Genomic DNA, 22,597 nt, shown 5'->3' with positions numbered 1-22,597 from the left:
AGATGGCAGTGCTCTGAAAGACCAGTGGCATATTCCAACAGCATCAAAGTTTGCAAACAGTCCAGTGTGCGGCAAGGAGTGCTCTGGCACCTGGAGCACAGCCTAACTATTTATGAACCCACCCATACTGCTGAGAAAATCAGAATAGATGGGAGCTGGGAAAGCAGGCAGTGCCATGATTGCTATTTAGAATTTCCCAAATCACATTTAGAAACTATCCCAAACACTTCAGCAAATGCAGACGAGATTTCTACCACATCGACAACGTCAACATTAAGTGTGGAGGTGGTGATGCTTGCTGGTCATATGAGGTGGCAGTTTTCCACTGAACGTCTCTCCTCTAATTATAGAAGCGTTATAATAATGTGAAAAAAAAGGGAAAACTGATCACATCATGTGCAGCCATGTAAGCCGATAAATACATTTCACAGTGTGTGGCCCCAATGAAGACACCATGCTGGCATATGGCTCCATGTCAGAAAACAGAGCAACAAGTCTTTGATTTGAATAAATTAGGATAATAGTTGCACAATGAAATAATTTATTTGATTGCCATGATGGGGGTAGAAATAATAAACTGGGTGATGGGGAAGCATCTGTCGCCCCTTGGTGTTTTGGACAGTCTACAAAGAGGCTTTCAAGTTTTGTGCTCTGGGAGATGCACATCCTAATGTTACCACTAAGCTAATACATTGCTCTTTATACTACTTTTATCTGATTACAGTAATGACATGTGATGATTAGAGAGACAACCAACTGTCAGAAGGCGTGACCCGTAGATACATCCATGTAATGATAGTCGTTTAGTGAAGCGCAACCTTAATTTAGTTACCAAAGCCAAATTGGATCTCAAAAGTTATTGCAAAGAAATACACCCACGACTCTGTGTGGCACTGTTGGCGTAGGCCTTTATATTCTATGAGTACACATCTCACACTGACAATGTAAATTGACACATTTAGCATTCATATAGCTTTCTGATGGTGTTTTCATAAAATGTTCTCATCTTTTGGATTAAATGCCAAGATTCCAGTACTCACTGACTCAGCATCTGAGGATTTTTATCACCAACTCGATAGCTATAAGCATGAATGAAAAATCTAAAATGACTTTACTGCAGTTTACAGAAAACAGACAACTAATAAACAATGAACTGGGCAGAGATCAATGAAAATATTTAAAGGTAAAACCCCTATCAATAGATACAGCCATGTCACTCAATTTATATGTTACTATGCTTTATTTTATTGTGGTTTTGTTTATTTGTTTAGTTTGTATTGCTTACTGTGTCAACACTAGTTACATTTTGGATTATTGAAAATGTGCCTGTAAGATTTGTATCTGACACTTATGTTGTAGGCAGAAGTTAGAATAATGTGTAATTACAAAGTTGCTGAAATGAGTTGAAAATGATTTAAAATGCCTCTTAATTCTTTATTTAGTAATAAATATATTTATCATCCAGAAAAGAATGGCATGAAAAGGCAATGAGGGAGATTTTGCCTTGGAGGGAGGGTGCTGACATGGTTGTTAATAATTAACTATTAGTGGTACCCGGAAGCATTAACTTCCTGCAGGCTCGCGCAGGGTGAGGTCCAAAGTTTAAAAGGTGACAGCAGCACTCAGCACACGGAGACGTTTCAGACAGGTAAATAAAGACCAAACAACAACTATGGTGGTTATTAGTTTCACCTCCTAAGGTCCCAGACCGTTTCTGGTTGGATTCTAGTAACTATTGTTCATTAATAAAGCCGCTGGTCAGCATGTTTCACAAACATATGTTACATTTTTAAGCCAAATGAGCAGGTGTAGTAGCTAAGTTAGCTCCTTTGACTCCCCATATGGATCTCTGTGAAGCATGTATCATGATAATTGATACATTTTCTGATCAGTTTACCAAAGCTTTGCTAACATCTAAATTAGAAAATGATGAAGGTGTGAAGGATGTTCAAAACATGTAGGCTATATGACCACAGTCCTATGTTGAGGACAAGCAAGGAATGAGGCACTTACTTTTCTTTCGTGAAGAACATAAGTTCAGTTTGTAAATAGCTGAATAAAGTGAAAGATAGTGTTCCATTAAATCAGTATAGATTTTAAGCATAAACCACAGTGGCTCATGTTTAGCAGTAAATTATGATAAACTATTAGCAACTATTCATCTGCCAACTTCAATTATCCGTCTCATGATATGATTAAACGGTCAGTGATTAATAAGTAATTAGTTCTAAGTACTAAAAGTACGAAAGTAGAAAGACTAAACACCCAACATCACCGCATATGAGATGTTGTCTGTTAAATGCCCAACAAAACCCAAAGCTGGGCCTGTACTTTAGCTTGCTTACATCTTTCAAAGTACTATTTGGGTGATAATATGACGGCCTGTTGCTGAAGGTGACATATATTGTCTGAAACAATGGAGTTCAGTTTGGTTCAAAACTAAATAAATTGTTCGCTTCAAAGCAAAGTGCAACTTTCTCGACTTTGAAAAATATTTCTTTGGATTGAAATAGCATATGTGTGATTCATGGCACAATTCAAAAGGGATACAAAATGTATTTGTCTCTTGCCGTTGAGTGCTGTACATATTGAACAAAAAAGGGCCTCTGGAACACACTGGAATGAACAGGATATTGCCTCACTAATACATAGGCCATAATATATGTTTGCTAGCGGACTGAGTACAGTACATCTAAACAAATGTGTCTTCTTTTGTCAAAACAAGTGTTAACAATGAAAACACTTTCCACTTACCATCACAAAGCAAATCCTTACATTTAAGAAGCTTGAACCAACTAAACAAATATGTTTTGTTTAAAATGAGTACAAAGATGAATCAATTAACACACTTGTTTGCAATTAATTGTCTTCAGTGTTAACTCACGTCATTGTTGCAGCTCTATATATATCTTGACAAGGTGTAGATCCAATACATGATGTGTGAACTTGTATTTATTCCAGCTTTTCACTGCTGCTCTGATGGCTGCTGCTCACAGTCATATTTTAGAATCTCAGTTGGTTTCAGACCGACAGCCAAATTAAAATCCTTCACACATGTTACAATATTATAATCCACAAATTCTGTAATAAAGAGGAGGCTCGAATGCCTGTGCTGCCATAAATAAAACAGGTTCAGTGCAGTCATCAAAGAACCCAGAACTGAATATCACCGGCACACTATTTAAGTTTGTGGACCATGTAGGAGAACACAGTGATATTTTCCTTCTGGGGAGCTTGAAATAAGTTTGGATGGATTTTTCTTTGGTCTGCCCGGACGCTTCTCTAAGCCTTAATGTTGTGCTGCAAAACAAAGCTCATTTTGAACAAATTAATGTTACACAAAGATCCTTCATTCTATTAGCTAATTTGCTATCCTGTTTCATTTGAATAAGTACGGCTATCTAACATTTGTTAAAGAGACAGCTGTTTCTGGACTGAATCCCCTAATTTGATCAGCTTAATTGCGATAGATTTCGTAAACATCAAGATTGAATGCAGCAACTTTGTCAGTTAGTACAAGAATGCTTTAAACCTAATCTAATAAAATTGCGTAAGGGAACCATTGCAAAGCCACTTAGACTGTAAAAAGCTTGCATACCCATTAGGCAAAAATTCCCTTAGACAGGAATAGATAGCAATTGATTGCGACTTCCTTGAAAATATGTGATCACTCCCTCTAATTTGTGATTTGGTGAAGTCATTGGGTGGTCTCCAAATGCTGTTTTGTCGTTGGTCTCACTTGTCATTTAATCCTGGATTAGGAGGCCACTTTTTCTTCTAGATCCTAATAAGCCTCATCAAGAAGTCAATAATGTGGCCATCTTAGCCAAGACAAACCCTGTCTGTTCTCCATGTAATGACCCTGAAGAATGCAGTGCTAATTTTCTTTCACTATCTGCATTCTGTGTATTCATTCAAGGTTTCCAGATTCAAAATTCACCCTTTTGGTAACTGTTGTCCCAAAGTACAGGTATGTATAAGTGCGCTGTATGAAAAAATATTCCTTTGAACTGTATGGTGAGCCTGTAAATCATTCCAGCATGTTTTCTCAGATGAAATGCAAAAAATGTGATGAGGCTCTTCTGCTTGTCTAACGCAGGTCCGACATGTCTGAACTGAGCAACCAGCTGCCCTCAGACCCCATCTCCTCAGTTGGCATAATCACTTCACCCAGCAAAGCCCCAGAGGACTACACTGTTGTGAGTATTCATTTTGAACTGTAGCAGACTACTGGTCCTGAAACACATGATGATTCACATGTCTCCTTTAGTGTGAAAGCTAAAGATGAAACGCAAAAATGCAAGAAATTATTGTTTATTTACTCTTGTGAGACTAAATAAGTGTTATTTGATTTTTGTTTCTTGAAAGATACTCAAACTGGTTAAAAAAGGTTGTCAAAATAGTTTTAGAATGAACAGCAACTGACTGAATAGTTTCGATTGTTGTAGCTCTGAAGTCCAATCCGGAACAAATCCTATCTTTTTGGTTAGAACTGCAAATTGGCATTAGTCGAATAATGCATCATTCAACTGAAAAAAGAATAAATTGATATTGCTCCTGTTACAGTTTTCAGCTTTTTAAATGTGAGGATTTTCTTTGTCACTTCTGATATTAAATGAAGACTCTTTGAGTTTTGAACTGTTGACTGGACAAAAGAAACAACTTGAAAATGTTGCATTTGGCTCCTGGGAATTATGATGACCATTTCTCACATTTCATCTGACACATTTATAGACCGAACAACTAATTGATTAATCTAACTCAGAAGAATCACTGATACAAAAATAATCATTAGTTGCAGCCAGCTAATTGTGGTACCTTTTTGTGTTCATGCTGTGTGCTGTCAGTTGTACAGTGCATGTAACTCTTGTAACAAATTGTATAGCATAACTTTCTGCCCAGATGTTGGCAGCCTTCCAAGATGTTTTCTGTCAGAGCTGTTAGATGACTTATTCATAAAGTTTACTTTGATGATTAGGAAGATTCCCTTCCTGACATTGTTGTTGGTTACCACCAGTGCTGCAGACACACCAGAGGCAAAGGTTTAATGATGTTTGGTTGGTGCCCACCGGAGTCATTCAAGTTTACCCCCATGTTTCTCTTATATTCAAATGCCACAACAACCTCAACAATAACAGGAATGTGTGAGGGTGTAGTGCAGGATCAGTTGGTTTATGGGAACCTTTCTTAGTTGTGAAAGAGTTGGAGTGGGTGAAAAAGAGAAGTAACGCTGTGAGTTGAATTCAGTACAAAACAAGCTCAAGGGCAGAACTCTCTTCCTCTCACTCTCTTCCTATTCAGACTTCTTGTTCTTGCATTCACCCTACGCCCCCAAACCCTCCCTGTTCCCCAGTTTCTATCTCTTCCTGCTCCACCCTGCACACCCAGCTTGTTTTAATCTCTGGCAGATGATGGTGGGTTGGCATCAGAACGGAGCCACTGGCAGGGAAACTGTATACACACCACACGGTAGTGACAAACAGAGAGAACCCCGTCAGACTTCCTCCTCTGCTGCTCCAGTGTGCCAATGCTTTTCTGTTGATGTGCAAATACTGAGCTTGTTTCTGCGGGGCTAAAAGCTTGAGACTGGTTCATCTCTGTAGTAGATAGGAGTGTTATGATTGGATTTCACTTTCTATTTAAACATTTTTAACTCAACTCATTCTTTATATTCCCTATCACCTTTTCAACATTTTTATTTTTTTATTTTTTTTTATATGAGAAGGATATTAAAAGCAACGGTTTAACATTATCCTTCTAGCTTTTTGTAAGTAAGGTTTGGGTAGTTCAATATTCCTCAAAAATAAAGATTCAACAAAAACACCACCTTTTGGGTCTTAAAGATTTATTCGGGTTTCTATAATAAAAATGTAGACATAATGATGATAAAAACAAGATAATCAAGAAACTGCGATCAGATGCAAACAATGGAACCTTTTGTGTCATATTGTGTTCGTACTCTGGAGCACTGCAAAAAAATATGAAAATGGTTGCTGATTTATAAAACTAAACCAATTTCAAATACCACAAGCAGTAGCTCAACCTCAGCCAATCTTATCATTTAACAAGCTTGAACCATTTGACATTTTAGCTTGAAAAGTGACAGAATTTGTCAGTCGATTATCAAAACAGTTTCACTGTTAATTTTCTTTCCTGTGACTAATTGAGAAATTGAGTAACTGTTGCAGCTCCAGTCAGTAACTCAGTTTGTTTGCTCCACCACACTTGACTAGACTGAGCTGTCATGTGCAGATATCCATTGCGCTCATATCCTATCAAATGAATCCAAACAGAAAGATGGTAAGCATGGTATAAATGATACATGCTAAACATCAACAATTCATAATTTGCATCGCAAGTTTCTTAGCTCGCTGTCATTAGCATTTAGCTCATAGCGCTCAACACAGCCTCACGTAGCCATTAGCATGGCTGTAGTCTTGTGCTTTTAAGATGTGAATGTGGCATCTCTTCTAGACTGCGTGCCTGTTCATGGAAGAGTAAATGTTTGAGAGAAAACAATAATATATTATATATGAGAATAATATCATTTTTAGTGATATATCCCAGTCTGTGTTAGTTTTCCTTCCGTGTAACTAAAATAGAATATAAAACACATCCTTCAAGAATATCAAAATCCCACATATGAAGAAAAAGTCAAGTACGAGTTAGCCTCCAACCCAACATTCGAGGCCCTCCAGACTCTGAAGCACTATTTCAAATGCACTTGTCCCATCTTCAAGAACATCTTTTGAACATCACTATGTGGTCTTTCATCTGCACACTTGAAAAACAAACAAAAATATCAGCGCAAGCTCGGCATTGGTGTGCTAATGCAGCTCTAAGAAAGGGGAAGTCTCAAGATATTACGCGGTATTGATTTTTTTTTTCTCTCCTTTCATACTAGACTTCTATTAGAATTCCTCCTTAATACTGACTGCTTACCATACTTACCATACTTTTATACGGCAGATCAAAGGGCTGATTAACTCTTTTGCTCTCTGATACGATGCGCTCACATCTCTGAACTTGAGCAGGTTGTTCCAACACAAGAGAGCACAGGCCCAGATCAAACGCTGCTCCGCTGGGATCAGGAGCTTTGCTGAAGCACCAGCAGCCACCCAACATCAAACGCCAGGGCTAGACTCACGCACACTGTGCAGGGGTTGCAAAGGGGGATATGCGCGTGTTTCAGATTCACCTGAGCATTTGACGTGTTACGCTCATAAACTCATTAATGGAATGTACGTTTATTTGAAGATGCCAAGTACTAGCTTATGATTAGCTGGGATGCCTGGGTTTACAAGCCAAATAGCTGCACTGTACATTAAAGGTATAGTTTGACATTTTGGGAAATATGCCTATATTCACTGTCTCACCAAGAGTTAGAGGAAAAGATAGATAGCACTTTTATGTCTGTGCGCTCAGGCCTGATCAGACAGAGCATGAGGCACATGGCACAGCTTCTTTGTGATGCCTACAATTTAAAGCAAGTGTGGCAAGCTTTTGTTTTTTTGTTTTTTTTAATGTGCGAGGCGACCACCAAATGCCTTCAGTCCAACCGTAACGTTGCTGTGAAGTCGCAAATCTGTACATTTTATTTTGGCTAACTAGAAGTAGTCAACTTCTTAGGAGATAGTGAGCCACCTCGTGAGTTAACAACACATGCAAAAAAGAATGCATAGGATGAGGGCACTTGCTCTGGCTCCGATGGAGGGTGAGAGGCTGTTCCCAAATACGTAGTATGACGGACACAGGAAAGGAGGAATCCCAGGGAGTACCACTAGCTTGTGCAGGAGCTCTGCCTGGGTGATGGCCAGTTTGAGGATTATTATCAGTGTTATTATCAGCCTATAGAAAATAACTGCAAAACAATGAGTCACTGACAAAACTGCCTTCTCTGTGAGCATTCAGTTTGGCCAGAGGCACATAATTTAGCATGAATTAAACTAGAGTGGGAGGAATGGCGCAGTAGCTAACCCAACTCTCTCTCTAAAACCGAAAAATATGCGTACCAGGAGCAACAAAGCAAAAGTGTCAAACTGATTGTTTGTGTTGTCATCACATTGATATTTCTAGACAACTATCAGAGTGAGGTGCTGGCCAAACAGTTTACCACAAATTGTTCAATTTTCAGTTTTAAACAAACAATTGGTGAATAAATTAGCTTGCTGGTGGACATTTTTAAAAAAAGAATTTTGGAGAGAGCCAAGCTAGCTGTTTCCCCTGCTTCCAGTCTTTAGCTTAGCTAGGCTACTCACCTCCAGCTCAAATGTTAGTTCCATACTACACGCACAGAATTGAGAGTTGCATCAATTTTCCAATCAAAGCAAATGAGCTTCACATAGCTTCAAACTGTTGCTGAAAAGGTTTTTCAACACTAACATCAGCTGTAGTTCTTAAATATACTCTATAGTCAGTCCCTAGTTTATCTACTTTATTACATTTTTTCAGCCTCTTCAGTTTTTCTGTTCTTCTTTGAAGTGACTGGTTTATACTCTGTACCTCTCTTAGGTCTTCTCCACCTGGTTTCATTCCCCAGAGATGTTTGATTGTATGTCTTTATATCCTTTGTATCACAGCTGCGCCTCTCAGTGCTTCATAGTAACTTGCTGGTGGTGTCTGTCTCCAGAGATCCTTCATAGGAGCATTCAGCACCCCCTAAAGTCTTTTTTCACAGGTGGGCTTTTAGATCACTGCAAGCTTTGGATTTTAGGAAGTGGCAGTTGAATCTGTCATTGCATTTTAAATCAAATGATACAACCATATTTCAATATCAGAGCCGTGACGCATCTTATCAGACGTGTGGCATTCTTGTCACTGAAGTCTGTGTAATGATGGAGCCGTGCAGTGGCAGACTTGAAAGTATCAGAGAAGAGCCATCGCAACTTTACACATGCCTCCTCCGCCGTAGCTCAGCAGTCGGCGTTTCACATTCAAGCTGCGTCGCATCCTTGCTGCTGGCGGCTGTGGCAGGATGATGCCTGAGGTGCCTCCGAGGAGGACCGTGCCCTCGTTACTCCTCAACTTGACTTTGGGTTTCACAAAGCGAGCCCTTTGTTTACGCTGACAGGATGCGCTGGCTACTGACCTGGAAAAAGTGGCCAAGACGGGTTGTCTTGTAAAGAAGAGGGAGCCTGGTGATGTATAGGCTCCTTCTGGGACCTTTCATGGAACTGCTGTTGGAGACGCCCCGCAATCCCTCTCTCCGCTCATCCTCTGCTCTTTCTCTCTCTCTCATCCCACTATCTATCTCTGTTCCCCAGTCTAGTCGCCGCTCTCATCCCATCTAGTCGGTGGTGGTTTTTCATGAATCTCCCCATGCCATGTTTCCCCCACCCAGTCACCAGGGTCATTCATCATTATTGTCAGGGGGGTAATGTGTGTGGGTGGGTGCAGAGATCTATGACTTCTTCATTTGAATGAACCTCATTAGATTGACTCTTCTTTGTAAAGGATCCCTTTAGAAAATAACTCTGGCAGTTATTTAGGTGATTCTCACATGATAGCCAATGGAACATGACGCGTCAGCCAAGCATATTTGCAGGAAGGATGGAAGAGTCTCTGTGATGCAGTCTGCAGGTGATATTTTGCTTTATCATTCAGCCCTGCATACCTACATTTACATAGCAATGTAGTGTTGGACCTTGGGCTTGACTTGTGGTGCCTACATGCTGTCAATATGCTGCAATCTATTATTTTTTACTGGCTTCACTGATCATTTACAACCATGAATGAGCTTATTGTACAAGGGCAAGCTGCTTAGGTTTTCGGATTTAGACTTATTCAGACATGCACATGAAATTGCTATAAATCCTCCTCATCTAATTTATTCTTAGAAGACTTGTCTCATTAAATTATAGAATGATCCACACAGGAGAAACATTGGCAGAAGTGTTTAAGGTGTTTTCAGTTCACCTGCATCTTGCTCAAGGGATACTACAGTAGGTTTTTCTTTAAAAAAAAAAGAGATACAATACACATTTACCCCAAATATGATGCCTGCTTTCCCACAGAAGCATGCTGAAGTTTGGTTTCCTTATTAGAGCAGATCCTTGTCAGGGCATCTTTAATCAGCTCGGTCCCGAGGGATGATATTTTTAGCCACCTTTTTGGGGGCTAAGACTCCTTTACCCACGCAGAGCACTAATGAGATGGAGCGCTAGTGTTGGCAAGCGTTAATTAAGGCTAGTATGCAAGGGAAGAGGCAAAAGCAACACGCTCATGGCATACATACATTAACTTTATCCCACCTCCTGCATGTTTTTTTCCTCTCCTTGTTTTTTTTCCTCTCTTTTTTTTTCACGTAGGTTGCACAAACAACAGATGGCTCTGACGCCGACCTGTGGAAGGACGGTTTATTCAAATCCAAGGTCACCCGCTACCTCTGTTTCACCAGAAAACCTGTAAGTGTGAATGTAAACTTCTCCCGTCTCCTGTGCGTTTGGCTCTAACACCTCATCTGCAGCACCTTTTTTGTTTGCCAGAGGTTGCCGCCAGAATATCTTTATGCACTTTGATCGGTGAAAGTCCCATTTAAAAAAAAAAAAACGGCTGGCGTTGGCTGTGCAGTTTTGAACTTTTATATATAATGAATTTGCATGCATATTCCAGATGAATAATACCTCGGTGAGATATTTTTCATGTTGTGCGTCCTCCTGAGAATATTATTTATGTTTATTCATGAAATAACAATGAGCTGTATTTTAACTATTCCAATTTATTCAATCAGCAGCATCCCTGTAGAGAAAATGGTTACCAACCAGTGATTCTTGAAAGCCGGAGCAGATATAATTGTGAATATGAAAGCACTCTTTTTTTTATGCAAGAAATTACTCCACAAAAAAAAGTAGTGCTTGTGCTATATATAGCTCTCCCAATTTGAGCAGCGTTGACTCCTCTGGGGCTGAAATGGTCTTTGAATGGTTCTCATAATGCTGTTGGGTCAGTTTTGGACTCGTCTCCGGCCGGCAGCCTACAGCTGATGTGTAGTTGCATGGCTGTCAGCCGCTCTGTGGCCATAAATACACCTGTACATCTCTGGGATTATCAGCCTGTCTAACCTCAGCTCATACAGCTCACTATTGTCTGTCTATTAATTTGTTTCCATGGGCTGTGGGTGGATAATGCACACAGTATTGTGACCAAAAGCTGCATTATTTGCATCAGCTCAATTTTGGGACTTAATCAAGTCTCTCTCTCTCGCTCTGCTTTTTTTTTTTTTTTTTTTTTTTTAACAGTATGTCCTCTAAAAGCCAGGCAACTTGGCAGCGGCTGCCCGGTGCCTGAGCTCAATCTGCTCCTCGGTTTAGTATATGGCATACAAATAGCCTTCTCCTAGTTCCTGTATATTATCTTAAAATGTGTGTCCACATTGTTTTAAACATTTTGACGCAAATAAAACATGACAGGGCCATCAACAAAGGCTATTTTGTCTGCCAGTCAATGGTGCTCATGCTGTAATTGTCTATGACAAAAACAGATTCTGTAAAATTAGCCCCTGAATTACGCGGGGGGAAGTAAATAGTTTGTGATTTATCATACTCTATGTAGGAGGTAGAGAGCCCCTTTTGTCAGACCCTGATGGCAGAAATCTCTCCAGCAAAAAGGGGAGAACACTAAAAAAAAAAGGTTCCATGCATAGTAATAACATTCATCCATATTCCTCCTTAAGTCAGTATAAAAACTATGAATAAAAAATGTCTCTAATGGTAATGACTGTCGGGCAACAGTAGCAGTGAGATCCAGCCTTTTCGGACGCATCAAGTCACGCCTGGCTCGCCCCACTCTCTACCGCCGCTGTGTATTATTGCAATTTATTATGGCAAAAAATGAAAATGTAATGGGAGGCAGGGAAGAGTCATGCTTGAAAATGTCAACTACACAGTGCCTGATTGTTTTTAACCAGTCCCATTCTGTTGATTAGGCTGCCTACTCTGTCTCCCATCATCCCACAGCTTCTCGCCGAAAGGTTGCGAATGATTACGAGTTCACAGATGCATTCTCTCATTTTAAAAAAAAAAAAAAAAAAAAAAAGCTATTAGAGAGTAATTACTTCAGCTATTTTGTCAACCCTTCTCTTTAGAGACTTCCTGAGCTTTTAGTAAATCATCGACTCTTATTATCTCTGCATTTTCTTTCCTCCAAAAAATGACTAACCTTTTTCTTTCTCTTGCTCTCTGTCCTTTCAAGAGTTGAATTTGCATACTTGAAATATCCTGCTCTATCTCTTAGGGACCTGATGTTGTTGTGGACATAAAGGTGATTGACATTAAGGAGCCGTTGCCAGAGGGCTACACACCTGTGGAAGAAACAATGGACACAAGTAAGTAAACAGTCAGTACCGACCACAGGCTTGCCCCCCCCCCTCTTCTTGTTTTTTTTTTTTTTTTTTCCGCTCTCCGACCAGCTTACACGGAGGTCCTCAGGGGCAGCTTTGCTTGAGATAGTGAATGTTTTATGGGTGCAGGTTAGCTTAATTTATGGCAGACTGTGGGAATAAAATAAACATTTTGCCCTGGAGGTACAAGAGAAGAGAATCATGAGTCATTGTTTATCTCAGCTGGAGCTGTGCTTTTCTTTATGAGGGCCTTATTTATTTATGTATTTATTTGGGGATAGGACGAGTGGATGGGGGTTATCTAATATTAATGAAATGCATTCCCCAATGCTTTAGTGCCTTTTGAGTGCTATGTATTTCCCCCCTCACTATCCATGCCTTGGAAATGTAATAATATTTTGGTGTGGGGAGTGAGGACAGCTTGTTTATTATTTTTATTATCATTGCATTTACACTGCACTTTCGAGTGTTGCAGGGGAAATAAATGAGCGAGGCACAGATGCAATATAGGGAAGCATGGCAAAGGTTTTTTTTTTCTTTTTTTGTTTCCAGAATGAAGAAAAGAGATTATGTTTGTTTGGCTACGCTGTAATTTAATGTTTTATTACTTTATGTGAATCCATGTTTAATGTATACATGTGACATTATTTGCGCGTTTCTATCTAGAATATCCAGTTTAAATCCCCGTTGTGCACTAAAGCTGATGGAGGATTCACTTGCTTCTGTCATTTCACCGACTAAAATGATAAAAATGATAATAACGCACGTGGATTTTGTTGCTTCGCTCTGTCCGGTCATTTCCCTTTGAGCACAGCACGTCACCCAGAAACTGATATTAGCTCATCTCTTATTCTGAGGCTGGTAATGACCGGATGATAACATATAAGTGGGATTTGTGAATATACATTCCTCCTAGAGGTTCAAAATTATCCATAGGTATTTTTTTTTAGCGTGAAAGTCAGAGATGGTAGAAATGAATACGCTACCGCGAACTCCCGTCTTACACCCTCATCTGTACCTGACTCATCAGAGGAAACTGCCATGAGGAAGAGGAGGCTCTGTGTGAAAATCAGCCCTCGTGCGGCTGCCGAGACGGCTGTATATGACATCCAGATCATCGCCAAGACCAAGTACCATCTCGTTAACTACACCTGTATAGGGTGAGTTGTTTGGCGCCAGAAATAGTTCAATCCATGCAGCCCAAACTTAGGAATAAAAGTTGAGAATGGATGTTTCTGCAAACCACAGATATGTTGAAGCTTTACATTTTTTGATGTTGCAACAATGGGTTTTCACATAATAACACACCGGTCGACTATCAAGACGTCAAATGGTATTTCCAGCTCAGACAAGATTGCAGGGTTTTAGTTCAATTAAATCAGCTTCTCAGAGCCAATCAAATGTGTTTTTTGTACTTACCCTCAAGTTAGTCCTGTCTACATTAGTTAGGTAGTCAATTAGTTAGCTCTCTTGTATTCAAGACCTTTTCGCGAGACTCCCGGCATTGAATTGACCATTTAGCTTCTTCCTGGGAGGTTTAGTGGAGGTCTCGGTAAAAACATCCAGTTTTGTGACAAACACAGCTGGGAAATTGTCGAGGTCTACTTAAAACTACCCAGTGGTGTCACGCTTTCAAATGTGAAGCATAATCTTGACCTGCTGTCACTGACTTGGCAGCTATCTCACCTGTGACTCCACCACCATTTTCTCAATATAACGGTCAGGTCATTAACATAATGTGAACGTCATATGATACCTAATGTAGAAACTGGTTTGCAAAAACATTGACTGCTAACAGTTCATCCTGGTGACTGGGCTGATTAACAGTCTTGTATCTTGTGTCAATCACCATATCTTCTAATTTGCATGAGGGGTGACTAACCTAGCTGTTTAAAATGAATAGAAGCCCTCTTAATGTCTCTTCTTCATCTTCCCACAGTGACATAAACAGTATGGGGATATGGAATCGAAAAGGAGATGTTCCTAAACATAAGTCATCCCAGGAAACAGCCAGTACAGCTAACACTGAAGCTCCATCCACCACAGCAAGGTAACACCAGGTCACAATATTCTGCAAGGCCTCATGAAGTTTAACTTTGCTGCTTCCTCTCTTTTGTATTTCATGCTCAGTCTACTATTTAGCTGTTGTCACGCTCCTGCGGCGTATGTACGACAATGAAGACACAAGCAATTGATCACTCCCGGGCAATCTGCCGTAAAGGTTGTGGCTGGACAACGAGGTAGCGAGGGTGAACCGGAGAGACAGGCTAACTAGACAGGATCCCCTGAACAAGAACATGAGTTCAATGAGGGCTAAACTCCTGCTATTTGTGGTGTGTCCCAGGAGGCAGAGGCAGGTCGCTCCTCTGACTGTGGTGACAGGAGTGTTGTACTGTGCAGACAAAGAGGAGGAGATGTAGCCCCGAGAGCGAGCGACAGCTGCAGAGGAAGGGAGGAGAGATCCAAGATCTCCGCCATGCTGGAGTGTGTGTGTGTGTGTGTGTGTGTGTGTGTGTGTGTGTGTGCGTGTGTGTGTCCCCTCCTCTGCTCATGCTGCTCGGGCTTCCTCCGCCTCAGGCCTCAGAGAGAATGGAGCAACCCTTTGTACTGTGTCCAGATCAAACAGCTCAATTATTTATCGCAATGAAGAACTGGGGATTTCCACTGCAAATTGTAAATAAACAATTGAGACTCCTTCGGCGGGGCGGTGCTGTGGAGGGGGAAGCTTGGCAGGGAGGGCTGATGGGTTTGCCAGCTTGAAGTGCTATACTTTGCCATCCTGTGCTGGGCTGAGTAAAAGCCACTTAAAAGCCACAACAGGCCAGAGCGGTGGATGCCAGCAGGCGTATTCAAAACAGAGCTGCTGTTCACATGGCCACTCAGTGGGATGGGAACAATAAAACGGACAGCCCTGAATCCAAAAGCCTAGCTCAAACTGGGCAGAGTTTTGTCAATCGTCCACATTTTGGAAGTGGATGGTCAATAATCTTTGATGTGTCGAAGCGATGGTGGGCGCTCGGGCTCGCACGTGCGCCTTCGCAACTCTTACCGGTAATCCTCCGTTCTTTTGAAGCCCACTTTCAAGTTGGTGAGGCTCAGAGGTTGGAATAAATTGCACCTCGAAGCGACTCACACCCCCTCCTGATGCCTGCTGAGATCACAGGCTGCTGTTTTTGTATTAACATTAAAATTCATTCCACAGTCAGAGAGTCTTCTTTTGAGAGTATTTCCATCCATAATGCACTGACACATAAGGACGGCACTGTGGGCAATTTAGACAGCGGCAGTCCTTTGACTGTTTATCTGGCACCCTTTCTGTGTAGTTACATGCACTTTAGACAACCATACGTACATCTGTGAATATTTCTGTAGTTTCTTTAAATTCACAGATAAGATAGTTTGACACAGTGATTTATAAACAGCACTTCAACACCTTCTGATTGCTTAAGTAAGCACAGTACTACAGTGTAACTGTCTGTGTAGTATCACCCCACTATACTTTATTCATATTCAGCAAGAGCAAATTCTCTCCTCCATGCCTCCTTCAGGCTATCTATAACAACTTTATGGCCTTTGGAGAATAGCACCTCTTAAATTTAAGTGCTCTTTACAGTCAGTGGAAAAGATGTTTTAAATACAGTCAATAATGTGTAAATTTTTAATGACCCTTATAATTTTGAAAGCTGCAGTGATCCCTCTCAAATGTTAAGTTGCCTCAGGCAGTGGGAGCTTGTTAGAGTTGTGTACAAACGTAAACTGCAAATCAGATGTATTTTTTTTTTTTTTTTCAGCCGCACAGAGCTGCAGTACGCAGTAACTGCAGGGTGTTGCATCATTATGGGATGCACACAGTTATTGCATCAAGGTTGAGGTGTAGTATTTGAATTGTTTTTGTGTCATTTTGTCAGCTAATCGCTGGGTATCCAGGGTCCTAAAGTTTCTAAAAGCTTTGAATCAGTTTCCTTCAAAATAAGGCTTTTTTTTTATTCCACTCTGAAATATTGTCTCTAGTTTGCTGTAGGCAGCAGCGTTAGTTATGAAATGTTTCTGGAAGTGATCGTGGGCTGTCAGGCAACGTTACACATTTATAAGCCAAAAGTGAGATTGCAACAGTGAATTGTGAATGCAGGAGGTTGTTTGAGTGTCAAAGTTAAAGTTTGAGTCTGCATTATCAGACCTATGCCCATCAGCACTGTTACTACTGGTAGCCACAGTAGCCAGAAGTTAACAAAAGCAAAATATTATGGCTAGAAGTCATGAGTTTTTTTCCTTGTCGAAACAATCTCATGCATTTTCTTGAAAATTGTGTTGAGTGAGTTTTACTCGTCCAACATACCAAAGATATTTATAACTTCCTATCATATATGATTGAAAAACAAATCTGCAAATCTTTTCAATGGAGAATGCAAAGTCTGCAAATGAATGGCTTTTTTACTCAGTGGATATACAATGCTAGTAGAAGCCTGCCATTGGCCAGGAGAAACAAACAACAACAATGTCCAAGCTTACAACCTATTTGGCAAGTTACCCAACACAAACCAGTTCGCTAATGATACCAACCTAAACAGGCTCGAAGCTCTTGGCTTTTATTTTGTGGGCTTTAGCTACTTTGAAGCAGCCATATAGGTGCAAAAAAAAATGAAAGCAGCTTATTACAACCCATTGTAACTGTTCTTGGTGGGCTGCTACTTCTAGTGGCTGCAGTAAAGATAACAACTGCAAAGGAGGAAGTTAGGAGAAGCAGTTTCTGAACAAAAGGGGGGGCGCTGATGGTGTCCAGTCTGAAACCAGAAGTCAACAGTGAGGGTTATGCACTGTTGACTATGTACATAAGTTAATATGAGTTGGTTACAGAAGTTGTAGAAGTACCGTAATGAATTGAGCCAAAATGACAATGTTATTTTACGACGATGCTGCAATGATTTATGGGTGACTCTAACAACATACAACATCACATAACTAGTTGTTTAGTATGAGGATGTGTTGAGATTGGTGCAGCCAGACCTTTCTCCATTGCTGACACAGTGCCGTAGAAAAAAAAATAGTTGACAGTTAATTTCCTTTTAATCAATTAATTGATTAGCAGCTCTTAAAATAATGAGTAATTCTTAATTGGCTAATCCATCCATCCATTTTCTGCCACTTATTCACATCCTTCTGGGCGACATTTTCAATAATTCTTGGCATGGTTGTGAAACAGTTAAAGAAATGTGTTCTTTTCTCAGTTTTATCAGTTCAGCCAGTATCAAGGATAAACACTAAAAAGGGTATAGTTATTTCTTAATGGCTCAGGCTGTCGCACCATATTGAGCCACTAAAACTGTTAGGGTACAGGCCTCCTAACCAGCCTGCCATGCAAATGCATTTGAACCTTGTGTGTTAATTGTCTCTTTATCAAGTTCGTCTAAAGGGCCTCAACGGTCTTCTGCTCTGATTCATAGCTGCAGCTTTATGTCAGCCACTTTGGCTTGTTCTCTGTCAAGACGGACCGTATCGGCCGCTCCCCTGACTTTATAATGTGAAAAACCTGCACCATCCGGTCAGCCTTTTAATATGTCCAGTAAAGTATCCCCCTCCTTCCTTCTCCTGGCCAACGCTGCCATTTGTTCTCCTGATAAAACTGTCATTGCTGAGGCTGATATCTGACCTCTACACTGACTGCTAGCATAAATTAGCCTTGTCCTAATATTGCAATTTCTTTCGCTTCACTCAGAATCAAGGTTTTTGACATTTCTCTTAGAATAATAGGCTATTGTACACACGGACACTTTTTAAATCAACCTGTACAGCGATAAAAATGTCAAGGCCGAGTATCTTTTTTTCCCATCGCATACTGTAGTTGGCTCTAACACGTGGAGCCTAGAGAGTCATCAGTGTCAGAACTGGCATGCATATCAATACGTTTCGGATCGCTCTGTCATCTACCTGCGACGCTCCGCACATTGCTGCAGCTCTGCAGGAGTATTGTATCAGCTTTCATTGCTCGCTGGTTAACCGAGACTTCCCACCGCACGCGACTCTTGAGGGAAAGAGAGACACCGTGACTGTCAGTGTGTCGCCTGACACATCTCCCATCTGAAGCGGCGAAGAACAATCATCCCCGGCTCAATCTTACTCATTACTTTGTTGTGCTGCGAAAAGTTGCAAAAAGTAGCGGTGATCAAGCAGAGGGATGTGGAGCGGTGCCAGGAATGATCGAATGATCAGCCGAGATCTGATGGGCTCAGACCGTTCGGTGATTTGCTGCCAAATTCAGAGAGATCCTCTTTTCAATACCTGACACCGAGCTTAAAGGAGGATAATGATGGGTGAGGAAGCAGCTCCCACAAAGCAGCACTGTCGGCGCATAGAGGAAGGTGTGGAGATGTTGTCACGGGGAAGGCTGGATGTGTGTCAAAACAAGAGCTTCCAGCTCTCTGTATCGCAGCTCTGGCTCTTCAGTGATATTACTCTCATCCTCATCTTACCTCTCCTCTGACTACCAGTTGTCTGTCCCCACTGTCTCTCCCACTTTTCTCTTCTCCTTCTCTTTATTTTTAACACAGACAGCTCTTTTCCTTATTCCACATGGAACAACTTAAAGATCACCACACACACACACACACAAAAAAAAAAAAAACTGTTGAACTGTAATTCAGGTTGTCAAGTAACCCTCAGCGTGGTGGTTTGCTTTACCGCGCTAATATGATTTTAACTCGGGCAAGATTTCATGGGAACGTAAGACTCTTGATCTGCGTTGTAATTGCGTAAAATCTTTCAGGCCGTGTTCCCAGTTCTGCTATAATTTGATGAGGAACTACACTATAATTGAATATTCAAATTAGGAATATGTGTCAATATGGCTCTCCTTGCCTGAAATGAGGATTAATTGTTGTCAAAACTCCAGTGGCCGACATAATATGAGCCCCAACACTGCTGTTGATTAGCAAATGCACTTGCCATGTTTTTGTTTTAAGAATTAGTTGTCTAATTGATTTGCCATATGTTACCCTCTCCAATGCACCTAAAATTGTATTTAGAAATCACCAATTTGGATTGAGACAGTTTTGTGTTTCAAACAGATGGGAAAAGCAGCCCCGGAGGTTGCCTTGTAGAAAAGCATTTCATGAGCATGTTGACTTGGTTCCATGCCGAGACTTTTGGATTTAAATAGCTCGTTCTCTTTTTTCACATACATACGTACGTAAGTAGCCCATCTTGGTGCTTTCTCTGTTCTCTTTGTTTCCTCTTAGTGCTAATTTAACAGCGCAAACACAGACGCCCTAAAAAAGACATTTAAACCGTTTCCCCCCCACTTTATCACTCCATTGGGTGTCTCGGTGCTTTGAAAGATGTGTACCTTTCTTCCTCAGCAGTGGAATCAACCTTTGAAAGGTAAAAGAAGTCTGCGTCGAATATGGCAATCGTTCCCACAAGATTGATGCCAACCTTTTAAAAATTCACCATTGGCCTGGATTTAACATGGCCAAATGCTGATGTAAATGAGGAGGGGAAAAGTCGACCCTTTCATTGCAAATAAATCTGAGTTGCAGGCTTCAGCTCATAAATACCACAGCCTGTCAGAAGTCCTGTTTTATTGCTCTTGATGGAAATTATTGCATTTATTTATCTCATCCGAAGAGATAAGGCTTTGGAAGCCACAACTCATGCATAGCATCCCTGGAATATGCAGATCTCCCCTTAGTCTTAAATTTTAGGGATTTTGATTTTACACCCCCCATACAAGTGAAGAATGATTATGTTATTCATAAACAGACCTAATACAGGACATGACACACACAAAACACACAACTTCACACCTGCTCACCCCCAAAATCTGTCTTGTCCTCGTATAATTCAGCACTGTCTTATTCTTCTTGCTGAGCTTGAACAACAAACTCGCACGCCTGCGTGTCCTCTAATCAAAGCAATTCCCTTTTTAATGATATCGCTCGACTACTTTGCATTATCATTATAAGATCATTTGTTTTATAATGCCATCCTGGAGCTCATTTTACCTCCAGAGCATGTCATGTTATGCAGCTCTCTCGAAGCTGTGATTTTTTTTTTTTTTTTTTTTTTTTTTCCTGCTTGCTGTGGATTTATCGATCCGTAGGGGTGAGTCACAGGGTGTGATTCATGATAGCTTGATTGATGAGGATTTCAATCTTATATGGTTTGTTAACTTCAACTGCCCACAAAGTGCATTCTGTGCTGTTTTCTGTAATACAAGGCCATGAAACGGAAAAAAAAAAAAAAAACAGACTTCCCTTGAATAATGGAATCTCTCAGTTCCTCCAGAATTAACAAGATCCTGCTCCAAACCCCCGTTAAAGGTCTGTTCGAGCCCCTGGGCAGCTGAGGCACAGTTTAACTTTTACCATATTTCTCCTCTTCAGATTCATCCTCTTTTAATTTCAGAGCTCTGTTTTTTCCTTCAGACAGATAAAAAAAAAAAAAAGTCTTTATGTAAGGAAGGACTTTCCATACTTCCATATTCCAACATTATAATATATTGTATTATATTTTAATGTCTGAATAATGTGTCTTTGGAACTGTCATTGTCGAATACAAAGTTTACATGCATTTTATATGTTTTTTAGAATGGTGGTCTGTAAAAAAAAGCATCGTACATTTTAGCTTTCTCTCTGCCAGCAGGAGGACCATGAGCAGGCCAGACTATGAGCACCAAAACAGTGGGAACTACACCATGACAGGTAAATGCTCCTACTCCTCAGTGTATAGGTCATTCCATGCTAACTCATGCAGAGTCGAGAACCTTCTGCATTTCAAGTCATGCATTTTCTTGAAATAAAAACATGCTTAAACTTCTGTTACATTCATGGGACCTTGTTAAATTCAAATACCTTTTTTAGCTATGATTTTTTAAAGTTTGGCCCTCAGATCAAAACCTTTTTTTCGCACTTTCCATTAGCTGAAATTTACATTCAGTGGTTTTGTTTCATAGGTAGATATCTGTACTATGTTGACTTCACTGTTTTCACCCACTGTAATGAGACTATTGTTCATTTGATTCGGGAGATTTGCGATTATCAGCTTGAAAAATAGGTGCATTGATCAAAGGAACTACAGTAAGATTAATAATTGGTCCAGACACAGGGAACAAGATTAAATCGTCAAGTATGCAATTAACCGAACCATTACAAGCTGGAACTCGCAAATTTCCTAATTACCCAATGAAAAACAGGCACAATACGTATCTCAAAAAGACAGAAAACAATGAAGTCAACAAAGAAGAAATATCTACTGATGAAATAAAAAACAATGAATTTAGAATACAGTGAAAGGAAGGTACGAAAATTACAAGTATGATCATTAAATTTAGCTCTGATTGCCAAACTTTAAAAATTCATAACTATGGAAGTACTCAATAGAAGCTTCAACATTTCTTTCAATAAGAAGCATGACTTCACAGGGCCTGGGTGAGCATGTATGGAGTGTGCTGTCTGCAAGTCAGTACCATATATGACAGTCACCATATACAATTAGAGGAATTCATGGTTTTCCCAAGATATGTTGGGTTATTAAACCACACTTACTTTTAGTCATTTTGCTCCAACAAACTCAAAAATGCTCTTTGTTTTAGAGGAAACGGTTCAATAGTTGTGCTTTCAAAGTGCACTGAGAGTCTTGCCTCGTCTCCTCCTGTACATTAAAGCCAGCTCCTCTGGTACTTGATCTACAAACGCTCTATGTCTAGATCTCCTCGCTGATGGATACTGTACAGAGCTTTGCTTATCTGAGTGAACGTGACTTCCCAGAGGAGCAGCGCATTACACTCAAGAGAACATTTAACAGCTGTCAAAGATGATCCGTCACATGCCATACTTACATCTGTACCGTGCATGCACTGGACGAATTCCCCTCTCTTTTGTCAGGGTGAAACTCGACTATGGTACAATGCTGCGGGACTGAAACAGAAGAAAGGCTAATTCGTTAGGAAGCAGAGCTTAGCAGTGACAGCCTCAGAGCCACAGAGTCAGGGGCGGCTGAGACGCTCCAGCCTTAAAGAGTGTGTGATCCACCCGAGGAGGTGAATGAGGCAGGCAGGTTTTTATCCAGCTGGAGAGAGACACCATGTGGTGAGGATTCCTCCTGCTGCTCAGGCTGAGGCACAGCCGGGCTGTGGCCATGTTACACCCTGCCTTTTTAATACTAATCCAGCTTTTAGACATATTCAGACGTGCACATTACCGAAATTGCATAGGGAAATGTTTAAATTTTAAAAAGCATTTTAGATCTTTCTCCGAATTAAAAGCT

The 22,597-nt window shown here is 40.5% G+C and overlaps 1 protein-coding gene across 4 annotated transcripts in view; it reads left to right on the top strand.

Annotated features, from left to right (window-relative positions):
* Positions 1 to 1,576: 1,576 nt before the first annotated feature.
* mvb12bb (multivesicular body subunit 12Bb) overlaps positions 1,577 to 22,597 on the top strand; it is a 38,195-nt gene continuing 17,174 nt past the window's right edge. For 2 of the 4 annotated variants that reach the window (XM_037099176.1, XM_037099178.1), the window contains exons 1-8: positions 1,577 to 1,648; positions 3,920 to 3,970; positions 4,100 to 4,199; positions 10,308 to 10,403; positions 12,232 to 12,322; positions 13,368 to 13,497; positions 14,277 to 14,387; positions 20,972 to 21,033. In XM_037099176.1, the coding sequence (XP_036955071.1) occupies positions 4,107 to 4,199; positions 10,308 to 10,403; positions 12,232 to 12,322; positions 13,368 to 13,497; positions 14,277 to 14,387; positions 20,972 to 21,033 (583 nt within the window). In that variant the 5' untranslated portion in view covers positions 1,577 to 1,648; positions 3,920 to 3,970; positions 4,100 to 4,106. The remainder of the gene's footprint in view (positions 1,649 to 3,919; positions 3,971 to 4,099; positions 4,200 to 10,307; positions 10,404 to 12,231; positions 12,323 to 13,367; positions 13,498 to 14,276; positions 14,388 to 20,971; positions 21,034 to 22,597) is intronic. The other 2 variants (XM_037099177.1, XM_037099179.1) reach the window with 1 other exon arrangement.

The sequence above is a fragment of the Acanthopagrus latus genome, chromosome 5 (assembly GCF_904848185.1).
Source record: "Acanthopagrus latus isolate v.2019 chromosome 5, fAcaLat1.1, whole genome shotgun sequence".
Classification (NCBI taxonomy): domain Eukaryota; kingdom Metazoa; phylum Chordata; class Actinopteri; order Spariformes; family Sparidae; genus Acanthopagrus; species Acanthopagrus latus.
This window is presented reverse-complemented; position numbering and strand designations above follow the sequence as displayed.